The 21,253-nt window shown below is 43.9% G+C and overlaps 1 protein-coding gene across 8 annotated transcripts in view; it reads left to right on the top strand.

The window, feature by feature from the left end:
* The first annotated feature begins 2,136 nt into the window (after nt 1-2,136).
* The window catches only part of COBL (cordon-bleu WH2 repeat protein), a 154,964-nt gene continuing 135,847 nt past the window's right edge, over nt 2,137-21,253 (top strand). For 3 of the 8 annotated variants that reach the window (XM_040548526.1, XM_040548529.1, XM_040548523.1), the window contains exon 1: nt 2,297-2,456. In XM_040548526.1, coding sequence (XP_040404460.1) covers nt 2,413-2,456 — 44 coding nt within the window. In that variant the 5' untranslated portion in view covers nt 2,297-2,412. The other 5 variants (XM_040548527.1, XM_040548524.1, XM_040548531.1 and 2 more) reach the window with 4 other exon arrangements.

Below are 21,253 nucleotides of genomic sequence, written 5' to 3'. Positions count from 1 at the left end.
AGAGCTGGGCTGCTTGCCAAGGAGACTGGAGACCACAGACAAGCTCCTGCGCTCTGCAAACTTCCTTTGGCTCTTCCATCAGCTAAATGGGACTGAAGGATTTTGGCTGTGGTCAACCTGTGTTGCTCCTCCTGGTGCTCTGAAGAGGCACTGAGATGGTGATTTCAGTGATTTATGTCACTCTTCTGCTGTGCTGTATAAAATGAACATAATAAGAAAACACTATTTTGTTGTTTGTGCTGGGTCGTGACAGCCTTTATATACTCCTATAATGACATTTTACACGGCTTGGAAGAGAAGATGTTATCAAGTAGAAAACATTCAGACAACGTTGCTAGAGAATAAACTAACGTGAAATGGTGAAGTCAAGGAGAGGGTGTGAGAAGGGGGAACAGCAACAGACTATAGGCAGGGAGAAAAGACAGCGCAGGTGCTGCTTTGTGAAACAGCTGCAGAAGGGGCCAGGAGCGGTGGGGATGTCACTGGGCATGCAGGTGGGCGTGAGAGCCAGGGACGGACAAGGAAGTAGTGGGTGTGATGCAGGCTGTGTGTACCTTCCTTCAGGGTCAGCGCAGTGGGACGAGTTGCAGCTGAGGCAAGGGAAAATCTTTCAAGTTCCTGAAATGAACCGTGCAGTGTAGTTTGCTGTCGATGTGGAGGTGGGAAGGTTTTGAGGGTTCTCTACAGGTTTTGTGCCTGTGCAGCTTTAGTATGTATTCTAGGATAGGCAGGAATTCATTTACATTTAGGAGTGAAAAAGGGAGATTGAAAATATACTAAATAGACAATGAACGGTGCTATGAAATCAAGATCCGGTGATTTAATAGCTCACCATTCATTCCTGGAGCTATGGTTAAGTGACAGCGTGCAGACTCCAATCCACAAAGCTTGCAAAACAAAGTATGCAAGCTAGGCTATTTATTTTCATAAGGGCACAAATTAAGAACATGCATGTGGCTCATTACTGTGGTGTACGGCTCAGATGACCAGGGGTAATTACTAAGCTGTGGTGACTCAGTCAACTTTTACCCATGTTAACAGGGAAATAAGAGACCAATAATGCTTTGCTTTTGCAAACGTGTATTTTTGTTTCTCTACCTACGGCTGGGATAGCCAGCTGCCTCCCTTACCCCAAGGCCCTCTCTGTATAACATGGAAGGGGAGAAGGAAACAGAAAATAGCATTCTCAACTTTCTGCTGAGCAGCCAGGAGTCAGTCCTCAGGCTGTCAAAGTGAGGGAAGATGAAATTAAGGATGCCTACAGCACAATAAGTGTTTTACTGAACATTGAGGTAAATGCACATAAACAGGTGCTTTGATCATAATGCAGGAGCACAGGTAGAAGACAAAGGTGGGGGTTTATGGTAATCTTCCATTCACGTAGTACAGAAAAGATGAAGGCGTACTTTTCCTTTCTGTTACTGGCAAATTAATCCAGTGTCTGAACGTTTCCAAATATTTAATAGCTTGCAGATAGCAATGCCATCACTGGCATGCAGCTTCTGGCATAGATTTGCCAAGTCTTGCTTGCTGAGGAAGAAACTCTGGCTGCTGAGGCCAGAGAAGCTTACTGAATTTCCTATGGACGCAGAGCTGAGTGCGTAGCTTTCTGAGGGGCAGAATTTGCACAGATAAGAGCTCAAGGCTGATGTGAGGGGAGGGTTGGGAAAAGGGGTGGCCAAATTAGTTGTACCCCAGGGGTCAGTCTCCAAGGCAGCTCGGTGGAAAGGCAAGTCAGGGAGCATCTCCCCTTCCCTCAGCCCCTCTCTGGAGTTCTCCCCCTTCCCTCAGACTCTCTCTGGAGTTCCTCACCGCTGCTTTACTCAGCCTGCTTGCTCGTGTCTCCCGCTCCCTGCCTTGTCCTGGCCCATCCGCCATCTCCGTCGCCCCCCCACCGCGGCTGCAAACCAAGGTGAACCACACGGAGAGCGGGGTGTGTGGGGGGGGGGGGGGCGGGGGAGCAGGGAAGCTCCTGAAACGGCCGGCAGAGGCCGGGGTGCCCAAATCAGGGCACATGGGGGATCCGACACATCCCTCGGGATCCTCCTCCTGCTGCTGCTGCTCTCTCCGCCCGGTGCGGGGGCGGCGGGCCGTAGCCGTGCCCTCGGGGCCCGCCGCCGTGTTTGTGTTTGCCGCGGGCAGTCTCATGGAAACGGCCTGGCGCTGCCTCCGCCCCCGCTGAGTGGGCACGACACGGCCGTCCCCGCTCCGTCCCGTCCCCTCCCGTCCCGTCCCGGCAGGTAGGAGGGCCCGGCAGAGCTGTCAGCGCCCGGCCGGGGAGCGCCGCCCGCCGCGGAGCGGGCGGACCGGGGGTGGTGGCGGTGGAGTGTGGGGGGTGAGCCGGGTCTCACCGCTGCCCTCTCTTCCCTCTCCTCGCTGCCGGGCCCGTGTCCAGACCCTTCCAGAGCAGCCATGGAGACCCTGGTCCGCCCCGCGGCCGGCAAGCCTCCGAGCGGGTAAGGCACCGCCGCGACCCCCCGGTCCTCCCCCGTCCCGGTCCCCCCGGCGCGGCATGGCCGCCCTGCGAGCCGGCCGGCAGGTGCCCCGAGCGACCGGCCTTCCGCGGCACGGGCAAGCCGGCGGGGCTGAGCAGAAAACGGCTCCAAAGTGCGTGTCAGGGGGCTGCAGGAGCTGTTTTGCGTTTAATTTCCTCGGTTTTTGTGTCCGGTGGGAAGTCCTGTAGCGTGTGCCGCAGAAATTAGAGCAGGGGGTAGCGGGTGAGGAGATGCCGGTGCTGGTGCTGTGGCAGTGAAGCTGCTTGTGTGCAGTGCCTCTGCCACTTGTGGAGGGTACGACAGCTTGCTGGGGTTTTGTTTTGTTTTGTTTTTGTAAATAAATGCTTAATTCCTGTTAGAAGACAGGTCTATTTGATTATGACCCTTTACTATGGACCTCTAAGCTAACCTTTTATGAAAACCAGTAAGCATAATGTGCCTCCCCTCTCTGCCTCCCCTCTCTGTTGTTAGAGTTGATGTAGTAGGGTGGCAGTTGCCTAAAATCCTGACAGAGGCTGGAGATACTAGTTTGTGTATGTGCTTTGACAAATATCCAGCACTCCTCTAGATGTAGTGCGGATTGAAATTTTGTCCTGTTTGCCAGGTATCCAAAGTTTCATTAAAATGTTTGAAATTGGAATGAGAAAACATATTGTTAGTGCTTCTCAGAGGTTTACACTGAGGTATGAGGGCACTTTTGAATAAAGCTCCTGATATGTACACAGCCAGCTTCATCTCCGTGTACATGAGGTTGTTCCACGGCCAGACTCTGGTATCACGCAGATGGCCAGAAGTTACAATAACTGCATTAACTTTAGTCAGGTTGCTCCCAACAGCTCAAGGAGCAGAATTTAGTCTTAAGATGTGCTTCGGATATTGCATAGCAGCATGCTGGTGGCAAAGCTGTGATGCATACTGACAGGGACTGCCCGTCTGCTTTACCTGAATTCACGTACATGTGGAAATACTCCTGTCTTTTCTTGGGAACAGGAAAATCTCAGCCTGGATGTGCCTGTGCTGTTAGCCAGGGGTTTCACGGAGCACTTAGTAATTCCTTGAACTTTTAACAGCTGTACAGGACCAGTGGCTGTTTGGTCCCTAATTAGGTTTTACTCTTTCCATGAGGAAATCAGCTAGGACCAGAAAAATGTGACAAGGACAGCTTCATCTGTCTGTGCTGCTTCCCATATGAATCCAGGTATCACCTACATCTGTGGAACTTGTCCAGGAGCGTGATTTTAAGGTGACTGTGGCAGAAACATTCCTGTTGAGGCAGAAGAAATGCTGTATAAATTCCCAGCTTGTTGACTGGGTTAGCTGGCAGTTACGAAAGCAAGAGGTTAAAATGACCCCAAGTTTACAATTTTTAACAAAATTTAGGCGGAGCTGTTTTGTCTTTATGTAAATCATTAACAGTAATGTTAAGAGTTTCCCTTGTTAAACGGTGAACTAATTTAATGTATAATTTGGTAAAGAGTCAAGCAGCTCTGCTGTATACCTTACACAGATAAATTGACTGCATGTATTTCATGGCACAGCTGCTTGAGAATTGCACATTTAAAAGAAGGATACTGTTCTTTGGTTTTCATGGACTTTTACTTGGTCTTCAATGGCAAAAGGAAAAAATGCAGTTTATGTTGTTGCTGAAGGGCTTTTCCCATTTCTCAGTTTCAAGAATAATTGTGGACTTCAGTATCAAGAATTTTATTGGTAGTAATTTCTAGGCACAAGTTTTATAAAGCTTGATCAAGTTTGTAATGCTCTAATTAATTAACATTTATTTTAGGTTATGAAGGGGAATTCAAGACAAGTACTAGCACCAGAAATAAGAATTACTTCTTCTGTAGTCACTCAATAGGTGTTGGAAGAGAGAAATGCACTTGTTTAAAACCTACTGCCTTGATGCCTGCATCTGCACTTATTTCAGTAGGGAGACCAGAGATAGGCCTCTCTGTCTGGGTCTCTTGAACAGCTGGCTGGTGACTTTATTGACTGTAGTGTGGCCAAATTGACATACATTGGTCATAAGCGGTATAAAAGGCTTGAGCCTAAATGAGCACTTGTAGGATCAGTTTGTGCAAAGGGCAGAGCATCGTCTGCTGCGAGTGCAAGCATCTTTATCTCCTGCTGAAGCCCACAGTTTGTAGGCGCTCCTCCGTCCCTCGAGTGGCCTCCCTTGTAGTCTTCAGCAAGGGTGGGAAAAGTCCTTACAAGAAACAAGATGCACGAGTACTTTCTTTGAGTAGGACCTTAATTGTTTGTGCTTCAGCTTCCTTCCCTGTCTCACAGGGTCTTAGCACAAATACAGACGCATGCTAGCACACCTGCTTTGGAGTGATTTATCTGCTGGATTGAAGTGACCGGATAAGACAGATAAAGGCAGCAAAACGTTAGTGACGTTTCATTTCTCAGAAATGAAACCCACGGGTAAAAAGCATAGGTCACACACCTCAACTTGTTGAAACCTTTCCCTTTTATTCTATATCTACTCCACGTAGTTAAGCAGGTTACCTTGTGAAATTCCACACCCAGCTTTTAAACAAACAAAACCCAAAACCATTACACATGTTTAGCATATTATTTATAAACATTGTATTGGAAAAGCCTGGAGAGCACTGTTGTCCTCAGAATGTCTGTGTGAATGTCATCATAACATACCTTACACCACATGCCAGGTGTTAGAAGATTTAAGTTATATGGAGACAACGGTGTAATTAATCTTTAAAATGGAAAACTGGGCAATTTTCATATTTCACCTGCTTTGTATTTATGAGAGATTTGTGTGAAATGTGCAGAGTGCTGTACGGCAAAGGATGATAATGGCGATTAAAAATGTAGAGTATCAGAGTGGTACTTGGATCAAAAGTGGTACAGGATCACTTCTGCCTTGGCCAGATGAAAGACTGACACTTGTTTTTGGTGTTACCCTTTGTGTTGTGTCCTGGTTTGTACGTATGCTGCTGTTGCGGACTTCAGATGGCATTTATTATGGGCACATACGTTTTATGCACGAGTGTCAGCCCTGTTCTCCTCTCACATATAGTTGGGATCCAAATTATTTCTTTTCATGTCAGCGGAGATATGTCACATAAAAAACAAAACAACAACAACAACAAAACCTCAGGTGTCAGTAACAGAAGAATTACGCTTGCTATTATGTAAAATGAAATAGGGTGGTTTTTACTGTATTTTGCACCTCTGTATGAACGTAACTATTGACCAGATATACTGCAAACACATGTATTTTCAGTCATGACTAATGTCTCAGGATTGCTGAAGATAAGCAAGCTAATTGTAACAATAAGCAAAAGGGAAAGATAAATGCAGTGCAATTAAGTCCTTATAGCTTTCTGAATTCCAGTTTCCCATTTCTCCTATCCTTCCTCATTTTTTCCCTTTCTTTTATAAGTCTTTTAGTCTCATACCAGAGCAGAGGGATGAAATAGATGGCTTCTTAAAGTCTCTGCCATTTCTGGGCTGCCTGGAATATTCAGGATTTGTTCTCACTCTCCCAGTCTCCTAATTGTCTCATTATTTTCTTTCCCATGGATATCCTCCATATTTTTTCATCTTGCTCTTTTATGCTGCTTCTGCCACTGAGGATGAAATTGAAACTCCTATTTCCTGCTATCTCCTTTCTCATTTGTTCCTCATGTTTTCTTCCTGTAGTTCTAACTTCATTTTTCGTCAGCTTTTGCTCCTATAACCTTACATCTTGGTCAAATTGCTTGTCTCTATAAAAGGACGTCCTTGCTCAGCAGGGGGTAGCACTACATTTTGATGGGACAGACTTTACCTACTGCCCCATCTGGGCAGGCTGAGCCAAGTACAGTGGTTATCCAGGATCCTGCAGTAGATAAAGTCAGGGGGAGGGGGGGCTGATTACAAGTTAGAGCATTCTCATATGTGCAGTTTTAGCTGATGCTAGCCGTTAAGGAAAAAACAACTTCCTAAATATTTATTTGAAGTCAGTTTGGTAAATACATGGCTGCTTTGTGTGTAGTTAATCCTGTTGGTGAAGTGGTATATTGCTTTTTACAGAGTGATTCAGATCAGAGTACAACTGTGATTATGGCCAGAAAAAAAAGATATTTTTTTTGCCTTTGAAGGAATGAAACTTTTCTTGAATAAACATACTTATTCTTAAACATCTATTGTGCTTTAAATACTTATTTAGACTCCTGTTGTCACAGACTTGAATTATTTTAGAAGCATTATGGAGGCTTCCTAACAGTATTCTTCAGGGTTAAGGAAATACGCCTGGGAGACTCCATTTTATACAGGCAAAAGTGTGACCACGTTTACATGGCTTGCTTAGAAAGCTGCCAGGAGGCCTGTGGCAGAGCTGGGGAAGCAACTCGCTTCTCCTGAATCACAATTCAGAGCCTGAACAAGTGTTCCCCTGTGCTCAGCTTTTAGCTACTCTCTCAGCATCAGCAAACACTTGATTTTCTGGCAACTGCTATGTTCTGTATACTGCAGCTTTTTGTGGTGCTCTGGCATTGTGATTTCCATGAAAACTGACAACTTTCACACTTTAATACTTCTTCTAAGAGATGGAGGGGTCTTTAGAAATTTATTCTTCCTTAGTAGGTTAAGCCAGCTCCTGCATTAGGAGTTGGGAATGGAAGAAGACTTAAAATCTGTTTCCAACAAAATTTGTGACTTAAGGATCTTAAAAAGTAGCTGCGTTTCCAGATAGTGGATATTACAGCACATACTAAATCGTCTTACTTAACGTGTAGGGTGTTTCCAGAGCTGCTAGTTGCCCCATGAGCCAGGCTGCTTATCATTAAATAAGTGATCCTGGGAATAGCGTATTGTTGTCATAGTTTCAGCATTACAATGCCAGCGATGAGCAAGGGACTTTGCTCGTGCCAAGGAGTGACTCACAGAGGTTGCGCAGTGGGGCAGTGCCAGGGTGGCTGGCACACGTGGTGCCTGATGCCCACTTTTAGCACCTTTGCGCAAGAAAGGCTGCCCTTTCAGGTTCGTCGTGCCACCAGCTAATGAGCTGCACAGGACACCGGGCATTTGCGCAGAGCAGTGGTTGTAACTGGAGATGTGGCAAAAAAAGCAGATCCAAAATGGTCTTTCTCTCGATGTTCCTATGTTCTCACATTGGTTTCCAGATTGAGAGGGTCTTTTGGAAAAAAAAAAAAAAAAAAAAAAAAAAAAAACCGAAAAAAAACCCAACTCACTTCTGATCATGTAAATGGCAACCTGGTATTTGAGTGTTCAGCTGCATTTTGTGTGTGCTTTGCAATGTATTGCACTGGAAGAGTTGGCAGTCGCCTGTAATGGTGTCAGTGATGGCACTTGAGTCACAGAGCTTTCCGTGATGCTTTAAAAATGATACAACACTGATAAACTTTCTTTTTTTCTTTTTTTTTTTTTTTTTTTTCCTTTTTGAGGCAGTGAGCAGCATGGAAGCAGGTAGGAAACAAGCGGATGAAGTAGGAGCTTGGTGTAGGCTGGGTGCGAGGTGCTCACCAGAGGTGGAGCAGACAGACTGCATTTTTGGGTGATATTCTGCATTCCCCAGTGTCTGTTTTAATTAAAGGTGATTGAGCGGTAAGCAAGTTAGAAGGGTGGTCTGTGAGTTTCTCTGTGTTACTGTGGTATATATAAAGCGTCATGGCTTGGTAAGGTCTGATGGAGAGTCGCTCACCTCAGTAATCAACAGCCAGCTTGTTTGGGAACTTGCTTACAGAAAACCGGATACGTAGACCTGCTGTGTGTAGGACGGGTGGAGGATTAAGTCAGCATTAACTTTTCCTGCACAAAATTACCAGGACCACCCAAAAGTCCACACATTTCTTTGAGCAAGAAGCCAAATAAATACAAGCAAGCGCTAGCAATGATGCCAAGGCTAGAAGAAAATAGTCTTTCTGAGCCATGCTGGTTTTGGGGTGCTAACAGTAAAACTTCCCATACCCTATAAAATAAACAGATAAAATGCAAAGTCTGGCGTGGAGCTTGCCAGATGCATCCCTGGCATGGAGCTTGAGCAGGAAAATCAGATTTTATGTTATCAGTGTTCTAAATATAGACGTATTGCAAGGTTCAACAGCAAGTACCAATTGAGAAGTGCTTAATCAGATAAGTGTTCCTTCGTGTTTTTAGTAAGAACAGCTAATGAGCAGAACCATTCTCTGTTTGCCATACCTGTTTTCCATTGCTATGTGTCGGGTTTTATTTATATAAATGCACGATGAGCCGATCAACTGTTACTGAAACTTTATTGTCAAGTTGAGCCAGCAGGGTGGAACTCCCTTATTTTTCTGTAATTGATGGTTAATGATATTTTCTTGAAGACCTCACAAATATGTAGAGATTTAATATGGGTAACACTGATGGTCAGTGGCGTGCTTCCTGAATTTTCAAGCATGGTTTTAGTAAACATGTGCTACCATCTATAGTAAGATGTTATGAAACCTTTTTATATTACAGCTTTTTCGTTATCTTTGCAGTAGGTACATCTGGTTGTCTGTTAGCGACTTTCCTTGAAGATGATGGCTTAGTTACAGTAGGGACCAACAAAATTCCTAAATATGAGCGCTCCGCTGATGATCAGTTGTCCCCATCTCCTAGGTCTGTTGTTTCTGGTAGCCTGCCAGCCCTCTTCCCTCTGAAAAGGCAGCTGGTAGTTTTGGGGTGAGGCTGCTGGGTTTCTCCTCCGTACTTGTTAGTGTTAAGAGATGGGGTAATGGTGACACCAGGAGGAGCTTGTCCTCCAGGCTGTGCCAATGTCTTCAGGCTGCTGTCTTTGGGAGACCCACCAAACGCGGGAACAGCTCTGTCAAAGCTGACAAACGAGGATAGCTGCAAAGAGCTCAGTTTTATGTTGTCTGTGTGACTTTTGCTTGAAAAGCACATTTCTTTCTGCCCGCCCTACACATACCACAGCGGGAATGTCCCTGTGCTCACTCCTGAGGTCTGTTGGGAGCTGTGGAGGTGTATATAAAGAGAAAACAGCAAATTCTGTTCAGCACCCTTTAAAGTACTAATCTTTATTTCATTTTCTGTGCAGGTTCTGTAGAATTTTTTGAGTTATATTAAGCATTTTTTTCCTGCTTTGTTAGGTTCCAAAATGAAGCATAAAACTCCAGGTTATTTTGCAATATAACAATTATTTCATTTTTGTGCTTACTTCTGCACTTAGGTGGCTTTTCTTTCTATTTCTTTCTTTCTTTTTTCTTTTGTTTGAGGTGAATATCTTGCATATACAGCAAAAATACCTCCTAGATAAATACACCAAGGATAGCATGTCTGCTCATACTGCACACAGGACAAATATTTTCCATTCTGGTTTTCTCTCTGAGTTCCGTGAAGGGAGTCTCCAAAATCAATACACAGTTACAGCCAAATTCGAAGGGAAAATTGTCTTCTCTTCTCTCCTGTGCTGTTCTTTTATCTCCTCTTCTCCTGCTGCAGTGCTGCATTTCTGAAGGGCACAGCAATGGTTCTGGATGGTGGTGAGGGAACACCTTGGTCTAACTCCAGATTCCACCTTTTTTTTTTTTTTTTTTTAAATTTTTTCTTTTTTTGAGTAGCTTCTCTTTGTAACAAGCCTACACTTTCAAGGATACCGAAGAAGTGACTCCTGGTTTTCCTGGAGGTACATCTCATGTTTCAGGATCAGCACGGTTTTTCTGCTCTGGGCTGGTCACGCTGCTTGCAGTCGCTCTGACAAACACACCGGGCTGTGCTGAGGAGCCTCGGTGATTTTGGGCTTTCTCCTTGGGAAGGATACCAAGCGTTGCCTCCTGGCGTGATTAAAATCTTGGTACGGTGACACCTTCAGATCTTCCCAAGTCTGTTTCTACAAACTCATTACATACGATTACAGCTAGGTCAGATCATGTTGCTAAACTGCTGGTGTTGTAATTAAGGAAATTACTTATTTTGCTTGCTTTTAATTACCTCTGTTTCCTTGCCTGTGCCGAGGTGGAGAGTCACTTGGTCGCCTACCAGCAACGTGGAGCAGCACAGCACGCTTAAGTTAGGCTGTGCTACCAGGTGTGCATAATCTCCTGCTTTTTGAGGCACACAGACTTCTTGCTGTCGTTTCAGTGCTCCTTAAGCGGTGAAACGCTTTGGTTCCCTGGGTAGCTCCTTGCCTAGAGGGAGACAAACCAGGACCAGTTCCTGTCCCTGTGTTTTCAGAGGGAGCCCGGCCTGCAGCCCGGGGAGGTGCCTGTTTTCCCAAATCGGGCTGTGCGTCCCTGGGGAAGAAACCAGGGTTTGCATCAACGTCACACAAGAATTTAACACAGCCTTACATTGAAGCTTTTATTTTAAGACTAGAATATATCTTTACTTCTGCACTTAAATTAGTAAGTTGCATCCTGTCTTCATGTCAAGTCTGTTACTCCTGAACGGGTATTAATGCAACGTTACTTTCTCCTCACCACACCTGGCTTTTCTGTTGTGAGACAAACACCACTGCATCCACATGTGATGGATAAAGGGTCCAGCATCAAACACAAAGTGTAGAAGAAAGGAAAAAGACAATTACCCTTTTACGTGGGTAATTACAGAAGAGTAATTTAAGTTAAATTAAGAGATTTGTGGATTTTACAAATTGCTGTGTACTTAGGAGGATAAAAACTTACGCTGCACTTCTAAATGAAAAGTTGAGTTGATTTATTTTCTCTCTTCAATTTAAGTTTTGCAGACAGTCTTATGCAGATGGTACAATCTATCTAGAAAGAGACAGTCCTGGAACTATACATCGGTGATTAAACAGTTTCATGATGAAAGTGAAGTTACTTTTCTTATTAACTTTTTAGCAGTTAATAAAGTTAACTAATTTCTTCAAGCTCTTGCTGGGATTTGTGAGAAACAAGAGAATACCATCTTGAAAATGCAGTTAGTTATTCTGCAGCTAGTATTTACCCAGTGTTCAATCTCACAGGTATCAGAAAAAATAACTCTTATAAGGAAAATGTATTATACCTTTGGTTAAGAATTCTTCTTTCTGAAGAAGACCAATTGTGAATTCTAGAAATAGTGATATATCAGCGGATGAAATGAAAGCTGTTATTTTTATTTTATTTTGCTTTTAGTAGTTCTGTTTTGCAGTTAATAAACAGCATCTCAGTGGTTTAGCACTAGATGCAAGGATCAAGAAGCAGGGTCTGCCCCCCATCCCTCTGCTATAGTATTTCTTTCAACTTTTTTAAAGGTTTATTTTCCTTATATAAGACAAACCAGGGGCTTGTTTTTTCTTTTTCTTTTTTTTCTTTTTTTAATTATTTTTTGTTTTTGTTCTTTTAAAGACTGCCAGTATAATATTGTACAAAACGAGTAGAAGGGGCTGGGCAGATTCTGTCTGTTCCTGTGGTTTCTTGGGCTGTGTTGGGAGAGAGACAGTGAGTCTGCTTGCACTTGCCAGGAAGCCCTGCGCAGCAGCAGTACGGGTTAATTGGAATTAATTAATTAATGCAGTATTGGAAATGGGGCTTTGGTCAGATGCTCTGGAGCAGCTTGAGTTGGTAGGACAGACTGAGCTTGGAGGGGAGTGGGCACATGCATGCTCCCGTTGTCTCAGAGCTCAGCTTTGGTGTGAAGGGCCCATGTGAAGGACACATTCAGTTTTGCTCTGCTTCACTTGGCAGGCTCACTAGTGCCCATTTTGGGGATGAAATCACGGCAGCTGCTGCTGGGCCAAAGGTGCAGGAGAGGGACCACCATGAGGTCACTTGGTTGCACTGGGGGCTGGCTGCGGGTGCTCACTGCCCTCGTCTCTTTACCGGGGATCTGGTTGGTATTTTCTGCTGAACTAGCAGAATTTAGGTACCTCATTACAAAAGGCCACGTGTGTGGAGATAGGTGAGTTCGGTGCCTATATTCCCCTGTATTCTTCACCAGTGGATGCTCTTCTTTATTTACATGGTAGTAAGCTTCGCAGCACCGTGCTTCCAGTAGTATTTTACAGCTAAGGACTTCTCTCACACTAAGGACAGGTTGCTTGTCCTTGCTGAGGATAAAGAGGTCAGTTTTTCCTGTTCTCACAGGACCAGGCAGTGCTCATATTTTTTTCTTTTTTTTTTTTTTTTTAAAGCCCACAACTTGTCATGACATTGCGCCAGCTGTGTTTAAGACTGCTGCTCATCTATATCATTGTTTACTGTTTATTATTGTGTACGCTCAAATTAGCCATAGTTATTTTGGAATGAAATCTCTTTGCATTCAAGTGGTTAAATACGATACTTTCTCCTATTAAAAATGAGATCTGGGTCTACTGGAAAGTATTTTACAAATATAAAACTGCCTGAAGTATAAAACCTGTTTATACAGATACCTCGGGTTTCTTGCCATGAAAAGCACCGTAAATTCCCCATGCTGCTTCATTTTCATAAGCAGTTACTTGGAAAGAAACATTGCTTGCAGTGCATTGCCAATTATTTATATTACTAATTTGCTACCTGAGAATAATTTCTGATTTATTTTTTTTTAATTCAGTGTAGTATTGAACCGATAGGAAAACTGCAAGTCTTAAAATACCTCTATTTTCCAGGTTAGCTTAATTTGCCTGGAAATAATTTGATAGCACTGAATTTTTTGTGTGTGTGCAAATTAACTTTGCTTTAAAAGCGACGCATATATGAACAGTTTTCAGTCAAGCTTTTAAAATGTAAATTCCCACCTACCTTTTGGATTGTAGGATAAACAACTCCATGCAGCATATAAAATATGTGGAGCTGCGTTCATGTAAACAGTCTCTGCGCGCAGGGCTTAGGTGCCGCATGTGAATAATACCCTGCAGCGTGCGATGACGGGGGCAGAGCCATGGTTCGGCAGCCCGTATGTGCCAGCCTCTGCTGCAGACAAACCCTGCAAAGTGAATGACCCAAATACTTCAAAAGGAGCAAGACACTCTGTAGCTGCTCTTTTGGAGGCTATCTGTGGTATTTCAGCCTTCTGATTAATCTCGGAGCAATGATCTAGCTTGTGCTTGTGCTGTTTCTTTATCCGAGCAGATGGGAACGAACATGTCGCTAGCATGGGGGCTGAATTTCTCTCCTCAGCTTGGCCAGGAAGGGGTAGGCAGAGTTACTTGGAAAAACATAATGTGCAAGCTCAGATTGCAAACAAACCCCTCGTGCTCTGTTTAGCACCTGGCTGTACGTGTGCAGCAATATTCAGATATCTGTAAATCTTTCATAAACATTATTTATATTAAGACAAAACCCCAAATCAGCAACAGGGTTTTTCCTGCATCAAATTGCCTTTGCCAAGCATTATTTAAGGTTAAAACATTAAAATTATCTAGTGAGACTTTTCCTAGTATTCTGTGCTGCTTCTTACTTTTACCAAGGGTATCACCACCCTGTAGTAGAAAGAAAACCAGTAAAGTGAAATGGTAATCAGCCGTACAGCTAAGGGAGTAAAAATGGCATTATCTTATTTTCCAGCAGCCAGGTAAAATGTTTGTATAAAACTCAGGGTTCTGAATGAATTGGAGACTTCATGTTCCTTTTGTGCCTTCCAAAGTGTCTGTGATTTGTACCAGACAGAAAATGCCTCAATTCTTCCTAATTAAATTATACGGGCATAGAGAGATCCACAGGGGACCTGTTTTGGAAGCAGATGATTTTTCTCTCATGGACTGCTTTGCTTGGTGCTGGTGAGTAGTATACGGGTAGCTGCTTTGGAGAGGTGCGAGGAAGGATGAGGATATGTAGGTGCTTCATACGCAGCTCTAATCACTGCATGAAAGTGGTCTCCAGCTTTAGTGCTAAGGGGTAGAATAAATGAGTGCATGGCATTGAGCCGGTTTACTGCTCATAGAAGTGTGTTCTTTGATCCTAATGGTTTGGTAGGCTCTCTGGACATTTAAAAGCAAATGTGTAACTATTTTAGGATTCTTTGAAAGTTGTGCTTATCTCTTGAGTTAATTGTGTTTGCATTTCACACGGAGTTGCAGAGGGAAGATTAAACTTTGGGTAATGTGTGTTGCGTAATATTGAAAATAAATGTTACAGTGCAGGACCTTACTTCTGGAGCCAGCATTTCCCAGTATCGTACAGCTGTGCCAGTCCTTCCAGAATTGGTCTGGGGTCAATTTACATCTGGCAAGTGTCGAGTCCTAGAGGGATTTCTGAAGATGATAATCTGACAGACCGTGCACGCTATAGATTGTAAAATTTGCTGTACCTGGGGAACTGTAAGTGTTCCTTGGTGAAGTTCATGTTACTTGCACATACAGGAGTCTACAAGTCTTGTAGATTTCTGCATGGTCAAGCAGTGGTGGCATTCTGGTGTTCGTGGTTTTATTCAGGTCATCTGAAAGTACGTCCCTGGCGGCTCGGAATAAATGAAGAAGAAACTTGAAACAAACATTTGAGGAAGAAAAAAAAAACTGTCTCTTGATAGTGAAGTTTATTCTTTCCAGCCGTTTTTAAACTCTTGCGAGTTTCTAATTTTGTGGCGTGAAAGGAGAGCTTCGTCCTTGAATTTGCACCCAGGGTTGTTATTGCTGCTTGAGGGCCAGGATTTCAAAGAGCTGGAAGGAGCCCCCACTATCCCTACTTGTCTTCTAGCTGGCCGCTGGCTGCTGCATTGGTGGCGCAAATGGTGCCCTCACTTTTGCTGTGGGATCAGGGAATCCTGAACCTGGCAGATCCTGTGAGGACACTACTGGGCACGTGGTGAGGTGGGAAAGGTCTAGAAGTGCACCCCTGTATGAATCACATTCCTTAAGCCACTTCTTGTCCTTTTTCCTGACATCTTTCAGTTCTCTGTGCAGATCTTATCTAACCAGGAGTTCATGTGCTGCAGGAAAAGAGGGGGAAAAATGTTCTCACATAATCTGCTTCCAGCTCTTTTCAAGCTTAAACAACCCGGGTGTATTCTGCTACGCGCCTTTGCAGTTACATAAAATTGATAACAAACCATATCACCTCTGGTTACAGATCTAAGTATTGGCATCAGCTCATTTATTATGTCTGAGTATGCCTCAGTGTTTAAATCAGCCTGTAATTAATAACGTTCTGTCACTACTATAGTTTGCGTAAATAAATGTATTCTAATGGAATAGTATTTCAATTTAAATGAGAGAACTGAGTAGATGGCAATGCACTTTTTTTTTATAGTGATTTTTTTTCCTTTTAAAATAGCATTTACTACTTCATTGTGTGTGTTTTTTTGTTTTTTGTTTTTTTTTTGTCACAAAGTGGCTCAATTTGTATGTAGATATTCAGTAAATAGTTAGGGTGGTTTAGTACTTCAGTACATTCGTTTTTTTTCACCCCATCTCAAAACTCAGCAAGTGAATGCTGTGTGACTTCATAAGAGCATTATTCAAGCCATGAAGTTCAGTTCTAGTCAGAAATAAAGATGCCTTATATACAAAAAGCAGGGACCTTTTCACCTGGAAAACTGACTTAGTCTGAAGTGGAAGCTCAGAGCTTTTCTGGTGGCAGTTTCACTCTCCAACGTTAAAGTAATGTTTTAATATCTGAGTCCAGTTCTAACAAAAATGTACTTGTGGTAACAGGAGAGTTTTCACAGCAAATATACATGGCATATCTTGCGTGTTTTAGTTTCATAGTGAAGAAATTCTACTTCAGGTAACCTGTAGCAAGTTGCCTTTTAGATAAAGGGGAGGGAGAAAGAAATGTTTTTTCCCTAGACTAAGTTGCAATATACAAAGTTTTTTTCCTCCTTCACGTCCTTCTGAAATGACCAAATCAAGAAGATTTATTTTCTTGGAGAGTCTGCTTTTTATTACTTTTGACTGAGTTTTATTTACCTACTTAATGCGAAGTGTGCCGCCACCTTATCGCATGAAGTGGCTGGCTGTTTCTAAATATACCACCGTGTTTTTGAGGCGAAGCCGTGCGTGAGTACTACCCATTCAGAGCAGGGTGGCGGGGTGGGGAGGCACCCGCCGGTAACCCGAGAACCTGAGCAGATGCTAAATTAGCAGCTGGATCATTAGTAACACGTCCGCAAATGTCTGCTGGGAAATGATCTTCCCGGGACGCATGAGGCGTGGGTGTGTGGGCTAGCGAGGAGCTGCGCAGTGCTCGGCACTCAAAGGAGAGCTGCGGGGCCGGGGGGGCTTCTTGTCCTCCTGGCCTTGGAAGGACAGCCTGACTGCTGTGCAGGCTTTTTTATTGGGGCATGAAGTCGTGAAATTTTCAAATGTCTGCAAATGCAAGAAGGTTGCTGGCAGCATTTTAGTTAAAAATTAAGGGAAAAAAAATACTGACGTGTGGAAAAGCAAGTGACATTAAAATGGTGCCATTAGTAATCCCACAATTATATTGTTTTCATCACAAACATTAATAGATGTAAAACACTGAGTGGCAGTAGATCAGATCGTGACTGGATGGGACCCTAAATCGTGACTGAACACTGACTAATAAATCAGTGATGTGTGCTAGGCGGCAGCCAAGTGAGAGAATCAGAAACAAGACAGGATTGGGAGGAAAAAATTAATTGAGAGAGCTGTCAAAGAAGTGCTATTTATTTGGGAGATGAAACTACTTGCTCTACGTCTTTTTGCTGAAGCCCGTCTGAGTTTTCTGTGTCCCTCGCCACAGCCTGCTCCTTCGCGCCCCAACCCTGTCATACCTTTGCCCACTGCAATACTGTGGATGCAGACATGGTGAGGAGTATCTGTCTAGCTTTATGTGGAAAAACAACATATTTTGTTGTCCTGTAAGCCAATGATTATGTATAAATGTGCATCTGTAAGTCCCAATTTCCACATGTTAAAGAGTCTTTTTTTTTGTTTTTAAGCTTACCAATTTGGTGAAAGTGATTCAATTTTCTAGCGTACAAGCCTTTCAGGTACAAAACTGATACAGGTAGAAAAATAGTATTGCCCTAGTTTATGCTGAAAGCTTTTGTGACTCCTTTTAGTCAGTCGTGGAGGGAAGCGACCTTCCAGCCACTGAGCGTGACTGTGCCGGCGACAGCCGTGGCATCGGCGGGGTCGCACTCGACCGAGTGAGCTCGTCTTGTTCTGAGGCACTGACTGGGATTTTTCGAATAACAACACCAAGTGAAGACTGCTCCCCCGCCTCCAAAGTCATGTCTGGACACACACGTAATACTGATTTAACGTATGAAGGTGCTCTGTCCTGGTTAGATCTCCTCTGCTATTTCCACGCCAGTGCCAGGAGCTGACTGAAGGTGAGCAGAAAGGTCAGGCTCTGGGGCCGGCCGGGAGGTTTTGGGTGAAGGTCTCAGGAAAGGCTCCACACGTCGTGAAAGTGATGCTGACGGCAGCCCCCTGGCGAGACGTAAGCCCCTCAGCTATTTCAGAGGGCTGGGGCTCTGGTTCAAGACATTCCTGTTCTGGAGGGGATGAAGAAGAAACTTTCAAACAACCTTCTTCATCTCATGTGGTAGAGTAATGTATGTATGCAGACCATAGACTATTACTTGATTGCAAGTATATACATAGGGATGGTTTTATTACAGAGAAAAAAAATATTACTCCTTGGTGGCTTTTTTACAGGGAAATTAAGGATTCTTTAATTGCCTTTTGGAAGGTAATTGCTTTTCCATCTTTGTACACATGCCTGCAATTTAGCCTTAATGGAAAAGAAGAGTAGCTTGGTGTAAATCCTCAAGACAATGCTCCCTATTCTGATGGGGATTCAGAATGTTCCGCTGCAGAGCGGCTGTGCTGCGTGAATGCACTGCCTGTTGGGAAGCAGGTGGGGTGGCAAAGAGAGGTAGTTGGGCACTTCATTGTGATCTCCAAGCCAAGAGCAGCACAAGCAGCTTTATTTTAATGTAATGGAATATTTTTTAAAGGATTGAGTATCTCCCTTATACAGGGGTTTAGCATGAGCCTTTGTCACTAACAAAGATGATTCCTCAGGGTTACTTACACTAATGCTTGGGAGCAGTCGAGCTGTTTCCATGTACAGTTGTACAGATTAGCTAGTTCAGTCTGGATATTTTCTTGTTTCAGTGTTTTTCTAAATGACAGTTCCATGCATTTTTTTTATATGTGCCTCAGTGCTTTAAGCCAAGACAAAAATCTGCCTTTGCATTGCTATCTATAAAGTCCTGTAGTTCCTCAAATACAGAATCAATGCAGTAGTAAGTGTCTGCTGTTTTCTGATGTGTTTTGAAGGTTCTGGGTGGTGTCTGTTTTGTCATTTCCAGTGTTTAGCATCAGGTCTAAATATGAGAATGGGCTGCTTTGTCTTGCATATGAGACTATGTATATGTTTCATATGTATAGAATTTCATGTCATTCTGCTCCCTTTCCTGAGAGCAGCATATCTCCAATGTACCTTAAGGATTCTTGAACAAAAATTGTTCTCCTCGCAAGCAGAACTATATATTCAGGACCAGAGAATATGTATTTGGCCAAATTAATTTAATCTCATTTGCACCAGTTTGCAAGCAGTGGGGTGGTGATACCATGTGTGATCCGTAAAGCTCAGGCTCACCCCTGTGTAATTTGGTGGTAGAGTGCTATCCATTGCGTATATAGGGAAAAAAACAGCCATAAACTTCACTCTGCTCATTTATAACAGTGTAAATCAGGAGTATTTCAATGGAAACCGGTAATTTGTGAGAGTGTAGCCACTGATTTATAAATGATAGGAATCTTAAACCTGTCTGGGCTGTACAGAATTTTAATATAAATTACAGGGTTATTTTAAAAACCGCTATGAATACATAGAAAATGTTTATAATTTATCATAATTAAACAACTCTTTGGGAGTTGTGGGAGCTAATCTGGAAGGTCTGGCTCTTCAGCCCAAGGCTCTGGTCTTCAGCCCTTGGCTCTGCCTGTGTGAGCCAGCGAGATCGGCTGAGGAGTTTGCAGACCAGACCGTGTGAGACCGCGCAGGCGTAAGTCTCAACAGCACTTGGGATTAAACTGTTTACCCAGGTGTATGCTTCCATATTCCGTCAAATTCTGTCTCTCTTGAAGCTGCGGTTGAAGCAGACTCCTCCTTGGAAGTGGCAGGTTGATGTACAGTCGCTCTGAGGAGCTTTTATGTCAAGATCTGGCTGCTGCGTCAGAGCGGCGTCCTGTGTGAGTGGCCTGCTGCTTCCTTCAGCCTTGCTCTGGATCCCAAGCTGCTGCAGGAGCTGGAATGCCTCAGGTGCAAGTTAGAGCAGCCCCTTGGAAAGCTTTAGTTGTACACCTGAACGTGGTATACACCACCAAACCTTTCGTGTTGGGTTTGCGGCAGGAGGTGTTTTCCCTCTGTGTATGGCTGCTCTGCAAATCAGGAGTTGCTAGAGAAGGGCCAGGCTCAGAAATGGAGCCAGTTCACGTCTCTAGGACAAGTAAATTTTCAAACATATGCACAACAACAGATGCCCTAACAGTGCAAACCCTGCTCCTGCACAAAAAGCCCATTTCTGAGCTACCCTGCATCACACTGCTCGAGTGAGGTGCCATTTCACTATGCAGCTCTGGGGCATCAAGGCCAAGTTGCCATACAATAACACCACACAAAATTCATCCTGGTCCACCACTCCCTTCAGAAGGGGGAAACAGTCTGTCACATTGCCTGTCTTTTGGTTTATTTATTCCTTTCGGTATAATATTGTACTTAGACCCTTGTCGTGCAGTAGGCATCTGTAACAGATGTGCAAAGGCGTTTTTTTAGTTTGTTTTTGTTGGTGTTGTTTTTTCTTTTAGTAATTGCAGTGGATTTTTCCAGCTGATCCAGCTGTTAGAAAATACATTTTGAGTCCTCATGGCTTTTGAATCCATGTGAATGGAGGTGTTGCAGACTGAGGTGCAGCCCCAGAGCAAGCCATCTGGGAAGGTTTAAGCCAGCTCCAAGTTAATTGAATTGTGCAAGTTCTGTTCTGGTTTGCTTGGGGTGGGACAGGGAGCAAGAGGGTGAGGAGGAGAAGTATTCAGAAGTGCTCATTAAAAGCTGCTGCAAGCCTCTGACTGACATGGGAGCAGGCATTCCTCACCTAAAGGTGGTGTGTCCATTGCGCTGCATGCAGGTCCGGTGTGATGCAGGGTCCCCGACCTGCCCTGCCACATTTCGTATGCTTTCACCTCTGCCTTGTCCGTCGTGTTTCTCCAGCTGGCTGCACCTCTCAAGCCTCCATCCGCACTTTTTGCTGAGCTCAATTACTGGCACGTCCCACCTTTCCACAGCCACCGCTTCAACTCTATTGCTTTAGAGCAAAAAACTCTTCGTGCTAACCCAAAACCACTCGGCCAGGCTACGTGCCCTTCTGTACTCTGCAGTCAGGTGGAAATAGTCTGCTGCTGTGTGCAGGGTTATTCTTGGCCAAAGTATTTCTAAGATAACACAGGTGTTGCTGCATTTAAACCGCCTTTGGAGAGGAAGGCGTGAGCAGGCAGGAGCAGGGCATAAGCAAAGCATCCCATGCATTTTTGCCACACTGAGATGCCACGAAACCAGCCCAGATGAAAAGCCAGCTTGCAGAGAGATTGCTTCACAGTGTATAAATTGAGGCTTGGCTCCAACAGAGATTTTTTTTTCCTTTTTTTTTTCTTTTTTTGTATGTATGTGTGTGTGTGTTTGTGTGTCATTTCCCTTTCGTGCCCTTGCTGATTGCAGACAGAGGAGCTGTTGTTGTTCAGCAGCCAAAGATTCATTGATGATCGGCTGCGAATATAAATCCAACATCAAGAAAAACAAAGCAGGGCTCCAGTCCTGCAAAGGAAATGGTTTCCCTTTCATTTCCCTAGGAGGATGAATGAAGGACATGTGATAGTACAGCAGCTGAAATTAAGCTGCTGCTTGAAGTGATTTCAGGCAAAATTCTCC

This window comes from Cygnus olor, chromosome 2 (genome assembly GCF_009769625.2).
Source record: "Cygnus olor isolate bCygOlo1 chromosome 2, bCygOlo1.pri.v2, whole genome shotgun sequence".
NCBI classification, from domain to species: Eukaryota; Metazoa; Chordata; class Aves; order Anseriformes; family Anatidae; genus Cygnus; species Cygnus olor.
This window is presented reverse-complemented; position numbering and strand designations above follow the sequence as displayed.